The 22,838-nt window shown below is 50.4% G+C and overlaps 2 protein-coding genes and 1 non-coding gene across 5 annotated transcripts in view; 2 read left to right on the forward strand and 1 right to left on the reverse strand.

Annotated features, from left to right (window-relative positions):
• Positions 1-9,102: 9,102 nt before the first annotated feature.
• LOC119959616 (zinc finger protein 79-like) lies at positions 9,103-9,973 on the reverse strand (the record flags this gene model as incomplete). Its single annotated transcript, XM_038787817.1, has 1 exon — positions 9,103-9,973. A coding segment is annotated over one exon (750 nt), but the record flags the coding sequence as incomplete, so codon positions are not given.
• Positions 9,974-12,678: 2,705 nt separating this feature from the next.
• trnak-cuu lies at positions 12,679-12,751 on the forward strand. The gene has a single exon. It is a non-coding gene; the product is annotated as a tRNA-Lys (tRNA).
• A 1,598-nt stretch (positions 12,752-14,349) lies between these two features.
• Positions 14,350-22,838, forward strand: part of LOC119959603 (zinc finger protein 774-like) — a 1,152,970-nt gene continuing 1,144,481 nt past the window's right edge. The window contains exons 1-2 of one of the 3 annotated variants that reach the window (XR_005459234.1): positions 14,350-14,693; positions 16,483-17,431. Coding sequence is in view for 1 of the 3 variants with exons in the window: in XM_038787782.1 (XP_038643710.1) it covers positions 15,340-16,170 (831 nt within the window). In the remaining 2 variants the exon portion in view is untranslated. Of the gene's footprint in view, positions 14,694-14,995; positions 16,222-16,482; positions 17,432-22,838 lie in introns of those variants that run through there. The other 2 variants (XM_038787782.1, XM_038787781.1) reach the window with 2 other exon arrangements.

Consider the following 22,838-nt stretch of genomic DNA (forward strand, 5'->3'; position numbering starts at 1 on the left):
AAAAACCAAGAAATCCCCTTTAGCACACAAACCCTGCATACACACCCACACCCCAAAGAACCCACATTACGACTGGAAGTCCCATTTCTTCCCTTGTCCAAATATATACAACGTTGGCTCCTATAGCCCATACACCAGCACGCAGTGAAACAAAATAAAAGAAGAATACAGTCATGAGGCTACATCGGTACATGACCATTTCTCAATTCTGCCACAGTCCTTCTGCCTTCGCAAACTCCTCCGCTGCTTCCGCCGTCCCAAAATAAAAGTCCTTGAACTTGTAGGTCACCCTCAGCTTCGCTGGATACACAAAGCCGCACTGCACCTTGCTAATGTACAGTGCCCTCTTCACCCGCTTGAAGGCAGCCCGTCTCCTCGCCAGCTCCGCTGTAAAGTCCTGGTATATGTGTATACCAGCTCCAGCCCACTGCACCATCTGCTTCTGCTTGGCCCAGCACAGGATCGTCTCCTTTACACTGTACCTACGGAAGCACAGAGTCAATACTCTTGGCGGCTCACTCGCCTTTGGTACAGGCCTGAACGACTGATGAGCCCGATCCAGCTCACATCGGGAGGGATCCTCCCCCTCACCAATAGCTTTGCCAACATCGTGGCAAAATACTCAGTCAGCCTCGGTCTTTCCACTCCTTCGGGCAGCCCCACAATCCTCAAATTCTGTCGCCTGGAACGGTTTTCCAGGTCTTCCATTTTGCCTCACAGATCCTTGTTGATTTCCGTCACCTTCCGCATCTCCTTCCCCATCGAGGTAAGTTGATCACCCTGCTGCAGTAATGTCTCTTACACTATCTTCAGCGCCTCGCCTTGCTCCCTCACCTCCGCCACTGCGCTCGCCACCGCCGTCCTCACCGGGGAAATCTACTCCACCAGCACTTTCAAAACCGCCCCCATCTCCTTCCTCGTTGCCTCCACGTGTTTTGTAAACTGCCTTTTGACTTCCACGGCCATCACCTTAGTTATTTCTTCAGCCGTAACCAATGCGGCCTCCCCTGGTACTCCAGCCTCCATTTTCTTTTATGACCCCACGTTGACCTTTCCACTCCCTGACCGACTTTCAGCCGCTTTTTTCACGGCTGTTATTTTGCTGACCTTTTGACATTTCCCCTTCCTGTGTTGTCTCCTGACTTTTGCTGCCTCCGCTTTCCTTAGGACCGGGCGTTACACCCCGACAATGCCGTACCCGAACGGGAGCCCTCCAACGTGCGGCTGCCTCCCGCCCGACGTCACCGGAAGTCCCTGTAGACATGCACTCTAATGCCGTTCTGTCCCTCTACACCTCACTGTCATACAATTCATATTCTTTCCCTTTGCCGTGTTTGTCCTCCCCAAATGTATTTATTATCCCGCGCTTCTCTGGATTGACCTCAGTTTGCTACTTTTCTGGCCCACTGATCAGTTTATTGATGTCTTCCTGCAGTCATTACAGCCTTGGTTCAAACATGGATAAAAGCGCTGAATGCCAGAGGTGAGGTGAGAGTGTCTGCCCTTGACATCAAGGCAACATTTGACCGAGTCTGGCATCAAGGAGCCCCAGCTAATCTGGACTCAATGGGAATCAGGGGGAACACTCTCCGCTGGTTGGAGTCGTACCTGGCACAAAGGACGATGGTTGTGGTGGTTGGAGGCCAACCATTTCAGCTCCAGGACATCACTGCAGGCATTCCTCAGGGTAGTGTCCTCAGCCCAACCATTTTCAGCTGCTTCATCAATGATCTGCCTTCATCAGAAGGTCAGAAGTGGGAATGTTTGTGGATGACTGCACAATGTTCAGCACCATTCGCAACTCCTCAAATAATGAAGCAGCCCTTGTCCATCTGTACTGAGTGGGTCTCAAACCAGTTTGTGTGTGGGTTCCACCTTTACCAAATGTTGCTGCTGCTGTGTCAGAAATTATTCAACTCAGCACCTTCCAAACTTCATCAATATCAATGTTGATAGTTGAAGCTTTTATTGATGTGTGTGAAAAATGTTACTGGTTTGTTTCCCATATCTCGATCATTTAATTTGATGACAGAAATGTGTGCAATGTGTAAGTCAGTGAGAACTGTCGGCATGAATTAATCAGCACTTTATAATTGGAGATGTTGGTCAGTGGAGCCTTTCAGATGTTGATTTGTAGATTTTACAAACATTTTGTAATCTGCTTTTCCTGGAGGTCAGTTAAGGTTGAAGTAAAAGTTTAGAATTTTATTATAAACAGGATCCTGTTGAGAGCTCTGATCGCTGATGGTGTTTTTAAAAAGAGACACTGCAAGGCTCGAAAACCAGTGACAACATCTCCAGTATATGAAACTCCAGCTTGTTTTAGGGTTGTTAACATCAGCAAAAACAAACACATTATTGTCAGACTATCAATCCTGGATGTGATTAACAGCAGTAATAACAGCAGAACCCAACCCCTGCAGTTGTTTATGAACTCGCTGATGTGTCAGCAGGCTGGATAGCCAATGGAACCCTTTGCCACACACAGAGCAGGTGAACGGTCTCTCTCCAGTGTGAACCCGCTGGTGTGCTTTGAGGTTGCCCGAATGCCTGAACCTCTTTCCACAGGAAGACCAGGTGAACGGCCTCTCCTCAGTGTGAACTCGCTGGTGTGTCAGGCAGTGGGATGACTGAGCGAATCTCTTCCCGCACACAGAGCAAGTGAATGGTTTCTCCCCTGTGTGAACTCGCTGATGTTCAGTGAGTTCAGATGACGACCTTAACCTCTTTCCACAGGAAGTGCAGCTAAATGGCCTTTCCCCAGTATGAATTCGCTTGTGTACCACCAGGTTGGCTGACTGAGTGAATCCCTTCCCACATACTGAACAGGTGAACAGTCTCTCCCCTGTGTGAACACGTTGGTGTTTACTGAATGGGATGAATGCCTGAACCTCTTTCCACAGTCGGTGCAGCTGAAGGGCCTCTCCTCCGTGTGAAATCGCTGGTGTGACATGAGACAGGCTGACTGGGTAAATCCCTTCCCACACAGAGAACAGGTGAATGGCCTCTCCCCACTATGACTGCGTTGATGGTTTGCCAGCTGGTATTGAGAATTGAATAGTTTACCACAATCCCCACAGTTCCACGGCTTCTCCCCAGTGTGAGAGCGTCGATGGTATTCCAGCCGGGATGGATAATTGTATCCCTTCCCATAGTCATCACATTTCCACAGTTTCTCCATGGTGCCTGTATCTTCCTGTCTTTGCAGGTTAGATGATCGATTGAAATCTTATCAACAGAGAACACATGTACAGTTTCTCCTCACTGTGAATGGTGTGATTTTTTAGAGACTGTGAACTGGTTAAAGCTCTTTCCACAGTCAGTTCACTGGAACACTGTCTCTCAGGTGTACGTGTGTCGGTTCTTTTCCAAACACACTGGTGTTTGAAATCTTCTCCCACGGACAGAACAACCAAACGTTTCTCCTTCCACATTCAAAGGCCAATGATATTCAGATCCTTCTTTCTTAAAAAAATATTCAGATCTGGATAAATCTTGTCAGATCTTGCAATGATGTTCCTTCCAGTCATCCTCCCCTTCCAATAGCCTGGAAATGCAGATTACAAAATTTTCCACAACAAGTGTGGAGCACAGAAACACAGAAAAGCCAAGTCTAGTTTCTATGGAATATTTTTCCTGTCTTTTTTCCCCAAAAGCTGTAAATCCCTATCCCGCACACATTCTCTCCTCCCTGGGCTGAATTCAAACCCATCTCACCCTTTATTTCATCAACTCCAAGATCCCCCACCCTACCCCCCACTTCCTCGCCTCTGCCTGGATGCAGTTCTGGGCAGAGCGAGAACAAAATCAGCGATACAATCATTTTCTCTCCTGGTCACTAGGACCCAGAAGCCCCGCCCACTCTCTGCGTCACCACCATGGCCCCTCAGACACCATGTTCGCCACGGAATGAAGATGGTGGCCTTTAACCTGGGCCTATTTCCGGGGGAAAGTCTGGGAGCTGGAACCGCGGGACCTGCAGGTTGTTATTCGGGGTTTGTGGCCCACACTGAGTGTTAATGAACCCGCTCCACCCACCCGCCGCTTCCCCTCCGCCGCCTCTCACCGGCGGCCGAGCAACAAACCAACCTCTGTTCAGCGTCATCCCTCACTCTGTGCATGCTCCAAACTGTGTGAGACTGCGCACGCATCCCGGTCCCCTGTATTGTAGATAGGGGGCTTTCTCCACTGCCAGGAATGCTGGGTAAATGACCCACCATGGATATGTGCAATCAGTTAATATTTGCCCATTGGAACCCCGACAACCAATTGGAAAGCAATTGTGCATATGTACTTAACCCACATATGTACAACTATTCTTCAAGATTTTGTGGTCAGGGAGTTTAAATCTAACAAAAGCTCTGTGGTCTCACATACTGCATTGGAACGTGCATTTCCCTTGGGCGTTCCAATGCTAAAATGCAACATTTAACATGTCTGAATGTTGCCTGGAACACAGCAAGTGGTAATGTGATCGAAATTTCTCCGAAGCATTTCAGTGTGGCACTGTAACATACAGAAAGAAACATAATTCATCGACAGCGTGGGCTTAAGTGGGGTGCTCCTTACAAGGGCCAGTGAAGACTTGATGGGCCAAATGACCTCCTTCTGCACTGTAAATTCTGATTCTATGATTCTATGACAACAATTTTCCCAAATCCCAACTGTGATAGGGCTGAAATCTCAATGAGACTTTATTTGTGTCCAGCTCCTTAGGCTGGATATAGTGAGGTAAGCGTTTGTGGAGGGAGATTTGTCACAGTCCATGGAGTTGAACGGGTAGATAATGAGGCTTTAATCTCAGGATCATCATTTTGAGTTGCGTGTTGGGTGATTAATTTGATGTTTCTGAAAAAAAAAACCTTTTCGAAAACTTCCGGTGGCGGCTATGTGGGAGTAGGTCCCACATTTGGTGGCTCTCGCTCTGGCTAGACATTCGGACCTTCCCCCCCCCCAACTTTTTTTGCGTTTTTCAGTGCTGGACTTGAAGAAACAGCGAACAAGGGTCTGTTGTATCTATATTGGTTTCTGGAACAGAGAGCCCGAAGGGATTGAAAAGGAACAAACAAAAAGACAGGCTCGAGCTGGGTGTTGGCTGCAGCAGCGGACAAGATGGCCGGTTACGCATGAGGACCAACATCATTATAATCAGATTAGGGATGGGGTTAGGTTACAGAGTGTTGTTGCTGGGAGGGGGGTGGGGGTTGTTCGGCTGACAAGGGAGGGACTTGATTTAGAAGCGGAGAAGAGGTCAGGGATGGGCGCTGCCAGGCGGCGGGGCTACAGAGGCACGGGACAGGGGCTGGGGGCAGGCCCAGGAAAGGGGATGGCTGACCGGCAAGGGGGGGGGGGGGGGTGCCCCCCAAATAGGCTGGTCACGTGGGACGTTAGGGGGCTAAACGGGCCGGTGAAGAGGGCAAAGGTGTTTGCGCATCTTAGGGCTCTAAAGACGGATGTGATAATGTTGCAGGAGACGCACCTGAAGGTAGCGGACCAGCTTAGGTTGAGGAAGAGCTGGGTTAGTCAGGTATTCCACTCAGGGCTAGATACTATGACCAGGGGGGGGGTCGCGATTCTGGTGAACAAGCGGGTGCAGTTTGAGGTGGGTAGTATTGTTTCGGACGGGGGAGGTCGCTACATTATGGTTAGCGGTCAGCTGGAAGGGAGGAAGGTGGTCCTGGTCAACATATATGCGCCAAACTGGGATGATGTGGATTTCATAAAGAGGGTGCTGGGGAAGATACCCGACCTGGATTCCCACAAGCTGGTTATGGGAGGGAACTTCAATAAAGTTATGGATCCAGGCCTGGACCGGTCGTGCTCAAAAACAGGCAGAGTGTCAGCAATGGGAAAAGAGCTGAGGGAGTTCATGGAATAGATTGGGGGAGAGGGTGGAGGGGGGGGGGGGGGGCGGGATGTGTGGGGTTCGGTCCGTGGAGGTTTGGAAGGCTGACAGGGAAGGAGTTCTCCTTTTCTCGCACGTCCATCGGGTATTCTCTCGGATCGATTTTTTAAAATACTTGAGTAGGGATCTATTGACAGGGGTGGTGGATTGCAGTATTCGGCAATCGCCATTTCCGACCATGCCCCACATTGGGTCGAGCTGCAGGTGAGTGGAGAGAGGTTCCAGCGTCGCAGTGGAGGCTGGATGTGGGATTGCTGGCGAAGGGGTGTGCGAGAGGGTGAGGAAGTGTATACAAAACTACCTGCAGGTCAATGATACGGGGTAAGTCTCAGCAGCGGTGATGTGGGAGGTGCTCAAGGCAGTGGTGAGAGGGGAGCTGATTTCAATCCGGGCTCACAGGGACAAGACGGACAGGGCAGAGACGGACCGACTGTTAGCGGAGATCCTGCAGATTGACGGGAGGTATGCGGGGACCCCGAGTGCGGAGCTCTGGAGGGAACAGAGGAGGCTGCAGCCGGAGTTTGGGGTGGTGTCCACGGGTAAGGCAGGGGAGCAGCTCAGAAAGGCAAGGGGTGCAGTATATGAACATGGAGAGAAAGCCAGCAGGATGCTGGCCCAGCAGCTCAGAAAGGTGAGGGGTACGGTATATGAACATGGAGAGAAAGCCAGCAGGATGCTGGCCTAGTAGCTCAGAAAGAGGGAAGCGGCTAGGGCAATAGGTAAAGTGGTGGATGGAGGCGGTAACTTGGTGGGGGATGCGGCGGGTGTGAACAGGGCTTTCAAGGACTTTTATAGCAAACTCTATAGCTCGGAGCCCCCCGCAGGGCCAAAGGGGATGAGACGCTTCTTAGATGGCCTGACATTCCCAAAAGTGGGTAAGGAGCTAGTAGAAGGGCTGGGCGCCCCGATCGGAGCTGAGGAGATATTTGAGGACTTAAAGGCCATACAGTCAGGTAAGGCCCCGGGGCCGGATGGGTACCCGGTAGAAATTTATAAAAGGTTCTCCAGGATATTGGGGCCGCTGCTGGTCAAGGTTTTTAATGAGGCAAGGGACAGAGGGGTGCTGCCCCAGACAATGTCGCAGGCCACCATCTCCTTGATTTTAAAACGGGACAAGAACCCAGAGTCGTGTGGGTCTTATAGGCCAATCTCCCTTCTTAACGTGGGCACTAAACTGCTGGCAAAGCTTTTGGCCACCAGGATTGAGGATTGTGTGCCAAGTGTTATTAGGGAGGATCAAACGGGTTTGTTAAAGGTAGGCAACTGGGGGCGAATATAAGAAGATTGCTCAATGTGATCGTGATGTCCCCAGTGGGAAAGGAGGTGGAGGTAGTGGTGGCAATGGATGCGGAGAAGGCATTTGACCGGTCAGAGTGGGACTATTTATGGGAGGTGCTGGAACGGTTTGGATTTGGGGTGGGTTTCATCGACTGGGTCAGGCTGCTATATCAGGCCCCAGAGGCGAGTGTGAGGACAAACAGGACGACTTGTGACTATTTAAAACTGCTGTTTGCGCTATAGAGCCGCTGGCAATTGCTCTGAGGGCTTCAGAGGGTTGGAAGGGGCTGGTTCGAGGGGGGGGGGGGGGGGGGGAGGAGGAGCAGAGTTTCATTGTACGCGGATGACCTGCTCTTGTACGTTTCGGACCCGATGGTGGGGATGGACGGAATCAGGCGACCCTGGGGGAATTCAGCCGGTTTTCGGGGTACAAATTGAATATGACAAAAAGTGAAATATTTGTAGTTCAGCAGAGGGGCCAAGGGGACCGGCTGAGGGAGCTGCTGTTCCGGTTAGTTGGGAAAGTTTCAGGTACCTGGGAATACAAGTGGCGCGGGATTGGGGTCGACTGCACAAGCTGAACCTGTCCTGGCTGGTAGATCAAATGCGAGGGGAGTTCTGGAGGTGGGACGCGCTCCCGCTGTCGTTAGCTGGGAGAGTACAGACAGTTAAAATGATGGTCCTCCCGAGGTTCTTATTCGTGTTCGTGTCTCCCCATTTTCATTCCACGTTCCTTTTTTAAGAGGGTAAGCAAGATCATTTTGGGCTTTGTGTGGGCGGGCAAGTCCCTGCGAGTGAAGAGGGTGATGCTCGAGCGGAACCAGAGGGAAGGGGGGCTTGCACTGCCGAATTTCAGCAACTATTATTGGGCGACTCACGTAGCCATGATAAGGAAGTGGGTGGTGGGAGGAGGGTCAGCTTGGGAGCGGGTGGAGGCAACCTCATGTAGGGCTAGGGGTACCAGTCTGGGGGCGCAGGCAGGTGCTATCTTTTCCACTTGTGCCACTGAGGGGGATCCAAGATAGAGTTGTGTCGAGAGGATGGTTGGGGGAGGGAAGTGTCTCGGATATTTACAAGAAGCTCATGGGGACAGAGGAGACGCAGACCGAGGAGCTGAGGCATAAATGGGAGGTGTTAGGAGGGGAAATTGAGGAAGGCCTGTGGGCCGACGCGCTGAGCAGGGTTAATTGGACTGCAACATGTGCCAGGCCTGGCCTGATTCAATTTAAGGTCATCCACCGGGCCCACATGATAGTGTCCCAGATGAGCAGATTCTTCGGCGTGGAGGACAGATATATAAAGTGTCTGAGAGGACCGGCAGACCATGTCCACATGTTTTGGGCATGTCCAAAACTGAGGAGATACTGGCAGGGATTCGAGGGCGTCATGTCCAGAGTATTGAACACGAGGGTGGCAATGAGTCCAGAGGTGGCGATTTTTGGGGTTTCAGTGGCCCTGGAAGTCCAGGGGGAGAAAGAGGCCCACGTTTTGGCCTTTGCTTCCCTGGTAGCCCGGAGACGGATACTTCTAGCTTGGAGGGACTCAAAGCCTCCGAAGTCGGAAACCTGGCTGTCAGACATGATGAGTTTCCTGAGCTTTGAGAAAATCAAGTTCGCCTTGAGAGGGTCGTTATTAGGGTTCGCCCGGAGGTGGCAACCATTCATTGACTTCTTTGCGGATAATTAATTGTCAGCTGGGCGGGGCGGGGGGTTTAGGGTAATGTGGTATAGGGGGTAATCTAGGCAGATCTGGGTGGGGTGGGCTACTGCAATTGCACTATGTACTTTGTTACTGTACAGTCCTTTTGTTTTCATGTTCTGTAATTCTACTGTTTACAATGCCAGAAAATACCTCATTAAAATTGTTTGTTCAAAAACAAAGTTTCAACACACTGCGTATTTAACACAAATCTAATTTATTTGACTTTTAGCCAGAATATTAGTCCCTGTAAATGGGCTGGAATTGTTATCAGCAGAAAGAGACCTAAATGAACATGGTTCAGTCCTGAATGTGAGGAACAGCAAAACCCAATCATTATGGTTACTTGTGGCTTCGTTGGTGTCTCTGCAGGGAGGATGACTGAGTGAATCCCTTCCCACACTGAGAGCAGGCGAATGGCCTCTCTCCAGTGTGAATTCGCTGATGTACAATGAGCTGTGATGATTGTCTGAATCCAGTCCCACAGTGAGAGCACCTGAACGGTTTCTCATCAGTGTGAACACGTTGATGGTACATTAGATTCCCAGAACTTTTGTAGCACTTCCCACAGTCTGGACATTGAAACGGTCTCTCATCAGTGTGAACTCGCTGATGATTCAGCAGGTGGGATAACTGAGTGAATCTGTTTCCACACTTGGAGCAGGTGAATGGCCTCTCCCCAGTGTGAATTCGCTGATGTACAGTGAGGTGAGATGAGTGTCTGAACCCAGTCCTGCAGTGAGAGCACCTAAATGGTTTCACGTCAGTGTGAATACGTTGATGGCACATTAGATTCCCAGAACTTTTGTAGTACTTCTCGCAGTCTGGACATTGAAACGGTCTCTCCCCAGTGTGAACTCGCTGGTGTTTCAGCAGGCCGGATGACTTAGTAAATCCCTTCCCACACTCGGAGCAGGTGAATGGTCTCTCCCCAGTGTGAACTCGCTGGTGATTCCGCAGGGCCGTTAACTGAGTAAATCCCTTCCCACACGTGGAGCAGGTGAACGGTCTCTCCCCAGTGTGACTGCGTCGATGAGTTTCCAGGCTGGATGGGTAAGTGAATCCTTTCCCACAGTCCGCACATTTCCACGGTTTCTCCTCAGTGCGGCTGCATTTCTGTCTCATGGGGCCTGATGACGTGTACGGTTTCTCCCCACTGTGAACGATGCTTTTTCCTTCCATATTCAAAATCTGCTGATATTCAGGATATGATAAATTGAGGAATCTGTCAGATCCTGATGTGATGCTTGATTTGAGTTTTCGGACTTTGAAGCCTCCCCTTCGAACACCCTGTGAAACTGATTAAAAAGAAAAATTAGAGAGTGAGAGAGAACCCACAAAAACACAAAGGCAGGTTGTGAAATTGAGCTGAATGAATCTGGTCATTTGTGGGGCCGACACTGGGAAAAAGTGACCAAGAAAACTGCTGGATTGTCACAAAAACCCAACTGACCTCTTTGGGAGGAGAGAGAAAGAGGTGAAGAGGGATTTTGTATATCTACAAGACATATTAAGAGAGTAGTTCGCAAAGCAAATTCGATCTGAGCTTCATCAAGAGTAATATTGACAGGAAACTATGCCCCTGGTGGCACGGTGGTTAGCACTGCTGCTTCACAGTGCCAGGGACTCGGGTTCAATTCCGGCCTTGGTGACTGTCTGTGTGGAGTTTGCACTTTCTCCCGTGTCTGCGTGGGTTTCCACCCGGTGCTCAGGTTTCCTCCAACATCCCAAAGAAGGGCAAGTTAGGTGGATTGGCCTTGATAAATTGCCCCTTAGTGTCCAGGGATGTGTAGGTTAGGTGGGGCTATGGGGTTACAGGGACAGGGTAGGGGTGTGGGCCTAGGCAGGGTGCCCTTTCAGAGAATCAGTGCAGACTCGATGGGCTGAATGGCCTCCTTCTGCACTATAGGAATTCTATGGTTCTAATTCTATCCTGTGAATCTTTATAAAGCTCGGGTGTAGAAGTCACCTATTTCCTAACACACCTAATAGGTAAAAGATAGCTATTTAGGATAAATATTAAGCCCCAGTTTTACCCATTTTAAATGAAGGATTTCAACATTCTCATAACCTCAGGTCATCTCAAAACATACGGCTTACAAAACAGCATCCTTTTTACTGTCCTAATGATTTTCCAGAGACCTACAATTAATATTTTTACTGTCCTAATCATGTCCCAGAGTCACACAAATAATTTTTACTCTCCCAATGATTTTCTCGACACCCAGGTATGAATCTCACCAAGGCAGAAGGTAAAATTTGAATTCATTGAAAGTTTACTGATGACCATGAAACCATTGCTGATTGTTGCAAAGACCCATCTGGTTCACTCATGTCCTTCAGTGAAGGAAATATTTTATCCTTACCTGGTCTGGCCTACATGTGACTCCAGATCCACAGGGATGGGTAATAAATGTTGGCCCAGCCAGTGACACCCACAAATTATTCAAATAAAATCCTGGTTACTCCAGTCAGTCAATCCGGGAGAGTTGGCATCCGGTCCAGGCTCGCAATGCACAATAATAATAATAATCGCTTATTGTCACAAATAGGCTTTAATGAAGTTACTGTGAAAAGCCCCTAGTTGCCACATTCCGGCGCCTGTTCGAGGACCCCGCCCCTCATTCACTCCAATTGCTTGGAGGACCAGCAGCTCCAGGTCAGTCCTCCAGTCCCACCCCTCCTCTTCCTATTGGTCGTGAGCTGCCATCAATCACCTGGGCATTGTGACGGTACCAGATGGTGAGAGCGGTCCACAGGCTCAGGCTGACTCAGCTGATTGTCCAATAATAAGTGAGAGTCTCAGTGGGACAATCAGACAATAATAGTGGAGATGGGGCCCAGAGGGGAAACAGCAAAGGATTCACTCACTTTGAGAGTAACAAACAGTGTCTGTTCCCTTAATAAGAGTCAGGCTGCAGTGTGTGTGAGTGAACACATCATTGGATCAAATGTAGAATCATGGAATCCCCTCAATGCAGAAGGAGGCCATTTAGCCCATCGAGTCTGCAACAACCCTCTGAAAGAGCATCCTACCTTGGCGAATTCCCCACCCTATCCCCACAACCCCTCCAGTGACAATTTAACACAGCCAATCCATCTAACCGGCACATCTGTGGACTGCAGGAGGAAACCAGTGCATCCGGAGGAAATCAATGTATAGACAGGAAGAATGTACAAACTTCAAAAGTGACCCTAGGTCGGAATTAGTCACAGAATCTGCAGTGCAGAAGGGGACCATTCAGCCCATCGAGTCGGCACCGGTATTACCTGATCTGGCCAACTCAACTGGTTAATTCTGAATTGCACTCTGAAATTGTCTAGCAAGCCACTCAATTTAAGGGCAATTAGGAATGGGCAACCAAGCTGGGCTGCCAGTGACACTCACATCCCATAAAGAAGAGAGAAAATCAAAGGGCTGTTTCCAGTGCCGGTTTCGAAGGAATCAGTACTGGGCCCTTCACTCCTGGTTACATCATTGATTTGAAAGTAAATGTAGGAACATGAATAACAAGTTTACATGTGACACAAAAATGATTAAACACTTGATAGTGAGGAAGAAAGCTGGAGGGGAAACAAGGCAAAGGATTACATGATAAATGGCAGGACAGGACTAGTTAGGCCAGAGCTAGATTCCTCTGCACAGGAAGACTGCACTAAAGAGAGTACAGAGGAGATTTAACAACATCAGCCAGAAATTGACAATGTTTGCTCTGAGGAAAGTTTGGATAAACTGAGGCTGTTTTTTTTGGAACAGAAAAGACTGAGGGGAGACAAAAATGAAATTATGAAAAGCAGCCCGGCTAGCTCAGTCGGTAGAGCATGGGAGTCTTAATCCCAGGGCCGTGGGTGCAAGACCCACGTTGGGCGCTTCAGCTTCTTTAATCTGAGAAGATTGAGCTGAACTGTTTTATGGGTGGCACAGTGGTTAGCACTGCTGCATCACAGCGCCAGGGTCCCGGGTTCAATTCCTACTTGGGACACTATCTGCGCAGAGTCTTCACGTTCTCCCAGTGTCTGTATGGGTTTCCTCCCACAAGTCCCGAAAGACGTGCTTGTTAGGGGAATTGGACATTCTGAATTCTCCTTCTGTATACCTGAATAAGTGTTACTACCAGGGGATTTTCACAGTGACTCAATTGCAATGTTAAAGTAAGGTAAGCCTACTTGTGACAATAATGAAGATTATTCTAAATGTATAAAATTCTGGGGGATCATGGTGGTACAGTGGCTGTGTGCCTGTGTGATGGGGATCCGGGTTTCATCCTGGCCCCGGGTCACAGTCTACAAGGAGTTTGCACATTCTCCCATTGTCTGTGTGGGTTTCACCCCCACACCCAAATACATGCAGGTTAGGTGGCTTGGCCAAATTAAATTGCCCCTTGATTGGAAAAAAACATAAATTTATATATTTTTTAAATTCTGAGGAATTGAAATAGATTGGATAGGAAGGTCCTATTCTCTTTGATTGAGGGCTACATATAAAAGGGGGCAGAGATTAAGGGAAGGACTAGGATGTTTAGAGGGTGGTGAGGATCTGTGATATGCTGCCTGAAATTATGGCAGAAAGCCTCGTAATATTTAAAAAGTAATTTGGTAAGACATTTGAATTGATGTAACTTAAAAAGCTACAGACCATAATCTGGAATTTTATTTTTTTTAATATACATTCAGAGTACCCAATTTTTTTTCCAATTAAGTGTCAATTTAGTATGGCCAATCCACCCAGCCTGCACATCTTTGGGTGGTGGGGGAAAAGCCCACGCAAACATGGGTAGAATGTGCAAACTCCATACGAACAGTGAGCCAGAGCCAGGATCAAACCTGCGACTTCGGCACCGTGAGGCAGCAGGGCTAACCCACTGTGCCATCATGCTGCCCTCACAATCTGGAAATTGAGATTAGGCTGAATACCTACTTTGTAGCCACAATGAGCTGAATGAAATGCAACAGGAACAATAAATTTTGATAAAATCCGGGATAGTAACTCTCACTACTAACAAGGTCAGCAGTTTGCCCAGTTTAGCTGCCAAGTATGCTAATGTGGCAATTTTAAAATGTAGCTTCACACATAAGAGTACAACAGCAGATTATTTAACTTCCCCAATGTGATCGGTGTAATTAGTCTCAAATTTAACCTGGAATGGTCATTAAAAGTTTTCCAGTCACTCTGATATCTGAAATCTTTGTCCTCAGACAGAACAAACTATTTTATCTCCAAATGATATTCAGGTCTTGATGAATCGAGTAACTCAATCAGATGATGATGATGTGATGTTTGGTTTGAAGTTCCCGTTGGCAAATCCTCCTGTTTCTAAAGGAATTTCACTCTCAGTCCAGGAGAGAAATTAACAAGATTCTCTCCTCCGGCTTCCGGTTCATGGATGCCCGCGCATGCGCCTTGCTGCACATTTCCGCTGAGAAAGATGGCGGCCGCGCAGGCGCCCTGCGGCATATCGCCCACGAAACAGATGACAGCCGTTAACAGGGGCCGATCAGAGAGAAAAACACCGATGCGGCTGGCACATGCGGTACAAACAACGAACGTAATCAAAAGTGCTGGAACCAATTTATCACCCTGAGGAACAAAATGGAATAATGGCGGATAATGCTACCCGGAATGCCCGGCGTGATCGAATACACCCTATCTCCATCTCAGGAGTCAGAACGCGCAGGCGCCAGTTGCCCCGCCCCCGGAAGTCTCCTCTCTGTGCGGAGCATGCGCGGTGCAGCTCCGGCCTGAGCGCAGCCGCAGTGAGAGTGAGTGCGGCTCCCAAAAGCTGAATGAGAGCCGCCGCGAGCGGGGACAATGGTGAGAACCCAAACCCCCCAATAAGACCCATTGGTTTTATTGTCAGTCTGCAGACAGGAGCTGGAGAACTGAACCCAGGCAGAGGAGAGGGAGGGAGAAAACTGGGAGTGGAGGAAAGAAATGATGCAGATAGTGAGATGGGTTTGGATTTCAGCCCAGGGAGGAGGGAGAGTGTGTGGGACGGGGATTTACAGCTTTGGAGGAACAAGAGAGGAAAAGATGTTCCAGAGAAAACTAGAATTGTCTGTTCAGAATTTCTATCCTGGACTGACAGTGATGACTTTTGTAAAGTCCTTTTACAGGATATTGGAAGTGGAGGATTGGCCGACAGAACCAAATATCACATCGATATCTGACAGCCACTCGATTAATCAGGAGCTGAATATCATCAGTCTTTGAAACTGGAAGGAGAAATATTTGTCTCTTCCGTTTAAGGAAAAAAATGTCAAAGATCAGTGTGACTGGAAAAGCACCGAGACACACACACACTCGAATGAGAGTGTTTCATTGCACTGACTGTGGAAAGAGCTTGAACTAGTTACACAGCCTAAAAGAAAATCACACCATTCACAGCAGGGAGAAACTATACTCCTGCTGCGTGTGTCGACAAGGCTTTAAGTGGGAGAGACATAAGGACACGCTCACCATGGAGAAACCTTGGAAATGTGCGGATTGTGGGAAGGGATTCAGTTACCCATCACAACTGGAAGTTCATCATCACAGTCACACTGGTGAGAGACAGTTCATCTGCTCCATTTGTGGGAAGGGATTCACCCATTCATACAACCTTCTGACACACCAGCGAGTTCACACTGAGGAGAGACCATTCACCTGCCCTGTGTGTGGGAAGGGATTTACTCGGTCATCCCACAGTGTGACTCATCAGCTTGTTCACACTGATAAGAGACCATTTACATGTCCTGACTGTGAGAAGAGTTTTAAATGTAAAAAGGATCTGCTGACACATCAACGTATTCACACTGGAGAGAGACCGTTCTCCTGCTTCGTGTGTGGGAAAGGATTCATTCAGTCATCCCACCTGCAGACACATCAACTTGTTCATTCTGATAACAAATTTTTTAACTGTCCTGACTGTGAGAAGAGCTTTAAAAACAAAAAGGATTTACTAACACACCAATATGCTCACACTGGGGAGAGGCCATTCACCTGCTCGGTGTGTGGGAAAGGATTCAGCCGTCCATCTGCCCTACTGAACCACCAGAGAATTCACACTGGGGAGAGGCCATTCAGCTGCTCTGACTGTGGGAAAGGATTCATTAATTCATCCAACCTTCTGATACACCAGCAACTTCATACAGGGGATAGACCGTTCACCTGTCCTGAATGTGGGAAGGGATTCACACGTTCATACAATCTTCTGACACATCAGCAGGTTCACAATGAGGGGAGGCCGTTCACTTGCTCAGTGTGTGGGAAGGGATTCAGTCAGTCATCCAACCTGCTGACACACCAGTGAGTTCACAGTGGGGAGAGGCCGTTCACTTGCTCCAAATGTGGGAAGGAATTTTCTCATTTATCTTATCTTCTGAAACACCATCGCATTCACACTGGGGAGCGGCTATTCAACTGTAATGTCTGTGGGAAGGGATTTACTCAGTCATCCCACCTGCTAACACACCAGCGAGTTCACAAGAAACCACAAGGTTTAGATTATACCCTTATTGATGCTGTTACTCATGTACAGGACTGAGTAATGTTCACTCTGACAGTCTTAATCTGCTGATGAGGTTTATTATTCTGAATAAATGTGTTTGAAACGTTGTTGCAGATTTTTGTCTTTCCGAACTGAACATCACCTGTCTGGAGCTCAGAAAGGACAATCTGGGGGAGGATCACACGGCAGGAACAGAACTTCAGCCTGGACACAGTCCTTCAGGGTCACACTGAGAGGGACAAACAACACTTGGGTCTTTCTCATCTCTCTTCACTGACAGCAAAGTCCCCGTGTGGGTTAATCCTGAGGCATCTAAGAAATGTGGTCCAGCCGCTCTCTTCCATATCTCAGAACCCCTAGACACGGAACAGAAGCTCCTTTACAACAAGTCTGCGTTAAAATAGCAGCTGTTAACTGCTGGGACAATTAGACAACAGTTTCATTCCTGGATAAAGAAGGAGCTGCAATCTGTGTCCAAGAATGCCCAGTTTTATTGATGTGTGCTTCCCACATTCTGTCCTTTTAAATAAACCTAACCCCTACGGGCCTTTAACAATCAGAAAAATAACAGAGAAAAGGGCGGAGCTGTGTCTGCCCCTTTAACTGGGAGCTGAGCAGTGTCAGAGCCCCGACTATTCCTTTAAGAATGAGTGATGTGCTCAGCTGAAGATTCCTATTGGCCGTTTTCTGGGTGATCTCCTTATTCTGATCATTCTCAGTGATCCTCGGGTATGTGAACCTGCTCTCCTGTCTCTCATTCACTAGGCATCTCCCTTCTCTCTCAGTTTCTCACTTCTCTCCACTCTCACACTCACTCATTCCACATACCTCCCACCTCTCTCTATCTTTCTCTCTGACACTCTCTCCTTTAACCTTTCTATTTCACAGAGCGCCTAAATTCACTAAACTTTTCTCTCTCTCATTATCTCTCTCTGAAGAACACACTGAACCTCTGCGCTTTCTTTTTTTTCTTTTTTAAATTTTAGAGTACCCAATTAATTTTTTCCAATTAAGGGGCAATTTAGCGTGTTCAATCCACCCACCTTGCACATCTTTTGGGTTGTGGGGGCAAAACCTATGCAAACACGGGGAGAATGTGCAAACTCCACACGAACAGTGACCCAGAGCCGGGATCGAACCTGGGACCTCAGCGCCGTGAGACTGCAGTGCTAACCCACTGAGCCACCGTGCTGCCCTCCTCTCTGCTTTCTGAGTGAACATCTCATTTCTGGAGACTCAATCCTTTCTCTCACTTTCTCTCTCTCCCTGATTGGCCCTGACTCACTTTTAATCTCCTATTTTCTAATAACCCTCTTTGAGGAAAATTTAAGTTTCTGTGATGTCCCCTCATTTCTCCCAGTGATATCCTCAGTCCATCTTCCAGTTCAGTGAAAGTGTTAAAAATCTAAATAACCTCATATTTTGATGTTTAAAATTGGAATGGAGGTGAATGTAATGCTGAGGCCGGCAGCAATCTGTGTGGGTGTTCTTGATGCTGTCAGAGTGAGTTCACCCTCACAGGCAGGAAGACTGTTCACGGTGATAACATGAAACTGACGCCTGCTGTTTCATTCTCAGGTAACACAACTTCCTGTTTCTCTGCTGCCGGTTCCAAACCGCACATCTCACTTCTGAGCAGAAAATAAATCCAGGGACCACAATCTGGTGAGAACATCTGTCAGTGCGGCCTATATCTGTCCACAGAGTCAGGGCAGAGTCACACAGATCACTTTGCGGTGACATTTACAAATGAACCGGTTATTTCTGTTCAGAGTCTCCATTCCCGGACAGAACCGGCTGTGTCTGACTTATTATTGTAACAGACACTGTGTTGGTTACTCTCAAAGTGAGTGAATCCTTTGCTGGTTATCCTCTGGGCCCCATCTCCACTGTTATTGTCTGAGACCCTGTGGTTTTATAAGGTTTAACGACTGTCATATGATAAAGGCAGATAATTATAACTTTTTTATTTTGTGTTTTGAGTTTTGTGAGTGATGACCTGCGATGTTTATCTCCCCACAGCAGGAGTATATTCTGCATCCGCCACTTAGTCTGGCGTGATACACGGTGTGAAAACTAAGTAAAGGAACAAACATTAACAGATGGACAAAACAAAGGGGGCTGTTCCCAAACAACAAATGGAGCACAGCCCAAAAGGAACTGGAAAGGAAACAGAAACTTAACAAAACCCATCAAATCAAAGTGTGAAAATCAGGGTCTATAAGGCAGCCCAACCCCTGCGGCTCCCACCGAGCACGGAAGGCCTTGAGTGTGCCCGTGGACACCGCATGCTCCAGGGACACCCTGCGGCTCCCACCGAGCACGGAAGGCCTTGAGTGTGCCCGTGGACACCGCATGCTCCAGGGACACCCTGCGGCTCCCACCGAGCACGGAAGGCCTTGAATGTGCCCATGGACACCGCATGCTCCAGGGACACCCTGCGGCTCCCACCAAGCACGGAAGGCCTCGAGTGAGTGAGCCCGTGGACACCGCACGCTCTAGGGTCACCCGGCCGCGAACAAGGCTGCGGAAGAGGGGCAAACAGTCAGGTCGGATGACCCCCTCGCTCGCCCGCTGCTTGGACCTATTAATGGCAAGTTTGGCCAGGCCCAGGAGCAGGTTCACAAGGAGGTTCTCCGCCTTCCCCGCCCCCCTCCTCACCAGGTATCCGTACATCAGGAGCGTGGGGCTAAATTGCAAACAAAATTCCAACAAGAACATTGTCAGGAAAGCAAAAAGGAAGTGCAGCCCAGGACAGGCAACATACACGTGCTCCACGGTCTCCACCAGGCCGCAAAAGTGGCAGGTCTCTGGGGAGGCCATGTGGTGGCTTAACTTTACTTAGTTTTCACACCGTGTATCACGCCAGATTAAGTGGATATACTCCGGTTGAACGGCACTGCCCTGTGCAACAGCCTCCACCCCAAGTCCCCAAGTTTTATGGGGAGGACGTGTCTGAAGAGGGTCCTCCACCGCCCGACGGCAACACGGCACACAAAGACGTGTCCGGACGGCGGGCGAGGGCAAGGAGGTGGAAAGTATCTCCCCGTGTTTGCGCGGGTTTCGCCCCCACAACCCAAAGATGAGAAAGTTAGGTGGATTGAACACACTAAATTTCCCTTTAATTGGAAAAAAAAATGAATTGGGTACTCTACATTTATTTTTTTTGAAAAGAGGTGGAAAGTGTGCAATTGCAGGCCGTACAGGAAACCCCTTCCCGCGGTGCGAAAAGGACGGTATTTTCACAAGGCAGCTGAGGTGGTGGGGCACCGGCACCCGGAGGGGGGGATGGGGGGTCCAAGCTGGCATCCACCCAGATGGGATGCCCCTGGACAACTGCACCGTCTCGTGTTTAAGTGTGCCCACGGGGCTGAGCATCACTGATTTGAGGCCTCGGATAGCTTTGGCCGTGCGCTGGACGGACACAGCTCCGCACTCCGCAAGCTCGTAGGGCATTATCCAGCCCACTCCTCCACCACCCAGCACGTCACCGATCCTGGTCACCCTGGCATCCACAGCCCTCCGCTCTGCCAGCCACTGGAATGGATATTGGCGGAGGTGCGGATTCCTGAGCAGCAGCTCCCTTACGATAACCACTACTCCTAACGGGGGAGAGCTGTGGGGCATTGCGACCATGCTCCAGACTTTGAGAAGGTCCTGGTACAGACGGGCAGTGCCAACAATGAACTTCGAAGACCTTGCTGGTCAACAAACAGGAGCTGCACATCGTAGTTCAGGTCATACACCTGGCAGAAGAAATACGTCGCCAGGGCACACCATCATGGAGAAGGCTCAACGTACAGGTAACGCTGCAGACTCTGAAGGCGGAAAGTCACTACCTGGGTGCAAAGGCACACCAGCACCTGACCGCCCTCAGCAATCGGGAGATTCAAGACCTCTGCAGCGACCCAGTGCAATCCACTGTCCCAGAAGAACCGAATCAGAGTTCTCTGGATGCGACAAAGTCAGGGGGAGGAGTCAAAGTGACCAGCCGGTACCACAGCATGGAGGTAACCAGCTGGTTTATGAAGAGAACTCGACCCCTGCAGGACAGCACTCGGAGCAGTCCTGTCCAGCATCCCAGCGAGCGGTGACCTCGGTCTCCAGCTCCTGTCAGTTCGCCGGCCAGGCTTCCTCTGCCGAGTAAAGATGGACTCCCAAGTAGAGGATGTTGGTCCGGGTCCAGCTGAAGGGCCTGCATTCCTCTGGGAGGGGGTCCATTTGCCACGGACCAAACAGGGGTCCGAAACATTTAGTCCAGTTGATCCTAGCAGAAGACGCGGCGGAGTACACAGCCTGGCACTCTTGCATCCTCCGCAGGCCACCAGGGTCAGTGAACATGAGGAGCACGTCATCAACGTAAGCCGAAAGGACATGGCCGGTTCGTGCAGAACCAGCCCCGACAACCTCCTCCGCAGGAGGCACAGGAAAGGCTCCACGCATAGTGAATAAAGTTGGGCGGACAGGGGGCAGCCCTGACGCGCTCCGCTCCCAAAGCGAAGGGGCGCCGTCAGGGACCCGTTAACCTTAATCAGACACTCCGAGGTGGTATACAGTAATCGGATCCGGGTGACAAAGTGCGTCTCAAACTGAAAGCTTGCAGAGTCCCGAGCAAATACTCGAACCCACCCTGTCGAACGCCTTCTCCTGGTCAAGAGACAGGAAGGCACTCAACATATCAGTTCTCTGCTTTGGACTTGAGGAGCAGCCCCAGATTTCCCCAGCTGTCCAGGGCCAGCCGCATGCAGTCCCGGTAACCATGATGCTTTTGAAAAATGCCCGGAGGTGATGAGGGGAGACTCGGTGCCGGGCATGAGGCTGCCCTCTGCCTCATTACAGAGAGCGTCTAAATCCTCCTCCTGACCCGCCACTGAGCAGCCTCCCTCCTCCGAGCAGTCACTGGCTGAGCCCGAGTCCCCTTGGCAGGCACCGCGGGCCCATCAACAAGCCCTTGACCCGAGTTGATCCGGGGCTGGTTTAGCACAGGGCTAAATCGCTGGCTTTTAAAGCAGACCAAGGCAGGCCAGCAGCACGGTTCAATTCCGGTACCAGCCTCCCCGAACAGGCGCCGGAATGTGGCGACTAGGGGCTTTTCACAGTAACTTCATTTGAAGCCTACTTGTGACAATAAGCGATTTTCATTTCATCCCACCCCCAGGATCGTCCTCAGGCAGCTCCCTGCAGCTCCCCCGACGATTCAGGGTCTGTGGATGGCAGCGGCTCCGACCCCACCTCCGCCATCGATGCTGGGCCCTCGGAGACCCCGGGTGACCCCCGAGGGCAGCTCCAGGATGGAACCTGGCATCATCTGCTTGGGTGTTGTGAGCGGGGAGCTTCCTCACCATCGCCCACCCATGACCCGAATATATCAGACACTGGTGGCTGCCATCGGCCCCCGGTGATGAACAATGAGGTGACCGGGGAGTAAAACTGTACCGGGCGGAATGAGCCCTCGGGGGTCACGTCTCCGCCCGGCCCCAGGCCTCCCTGCTCGGGGGATGGCAGAATGGGCACCTCAGTGGCCTTGGAGACCGCCTTGACCTTTTTAACGGGGCTGGGCGTCAGGGTGATGGGGACAAACACCCAACACCACTCACCTGGGGAGGGCGTAGCGAGATCCACCACCTCCTCCAGCCCGGACAGGCGGCAGGCTCACCTCGCTGCGGGGTCTCCACTGCTGGAGGGCCCTCAGCAGCGTCCCACCCCTCCGCATCGCCCAGGTCCTGGGATTGTGGCGAAGTTGGAACAGCCTCCAGCTCGGGGCCGTACACAGGCTCCCCGCTCTCCGGAGCCCGTGTGGAGGTCTCTCCAGGCATCTCAGGTTGTTGCGAGGTGGTGGCGGTGTCCTGAGGTGAAGCTGCGGCCACCGTGTTGGTTGGGACAGACACGGGCTGAGTACTCGTGATGGGGCCAAGGTGTGGATGGACCCGGTCCTACCGCCGTGCCGTGCCACTTCTGGTCTAGCGGAGGCTCCCTTACCCCCCCCCCCCCGCCAGCAGCCGCGGTGTTGCCAGGGGCCGGCTGCTGGGCAAAGAGGTGGCAGAGGAGAGGGGCAGCAGTGCCAGCTGTGCCACCCTGGAGGTGGTGTTGGTGGCAGCCGTTAGGGTGGGGAAGTTCCGGCGAATATGCTCCAGCCCTCTGCAGGCATGGCACCACAGGCCATCCACAGACCAGAATTCTTTACGGTCCTTCCCTTGGTGGGAGACCACAAACCCTCCTCTGTGATCTCCTCCCGAGTCAGGCGGACAAAAACCTGATGCTGGAAGGAGTAGACATGGCGGACGGAGGGGTCCCGCAGGCCGAGTGACAGCGGCGCCACCCCGGACCTGACCTCCCCCAGTAGGTTGAGTTGGGGAGGAGGAGCTCGGTGGGGAGGTAGGGCGGGACATTTGAAAGAACCACAAATTTGGTGGTGGCCTCCAGCAGGTCCACCGCCACGTGTGTCCCGCTCACCGAGAGCCCCCTTTCCA

Source organism: Scyliorhinus canicula, unplaced genomic scaffold (assembly GCF_902713615.1).
Source record: "Scyliorhinus canicula unplaced genomic scaffold, sScyCan1.1, whole genome shotgun sequence".
Taxonomy (NCBI): Eukaryota; Metazoa; Chordata; class Chondrichthyes; order Carcharhiniformes; family Scyliorhinidae; genus Scyliorhinus; species Scyliorhinus canicula.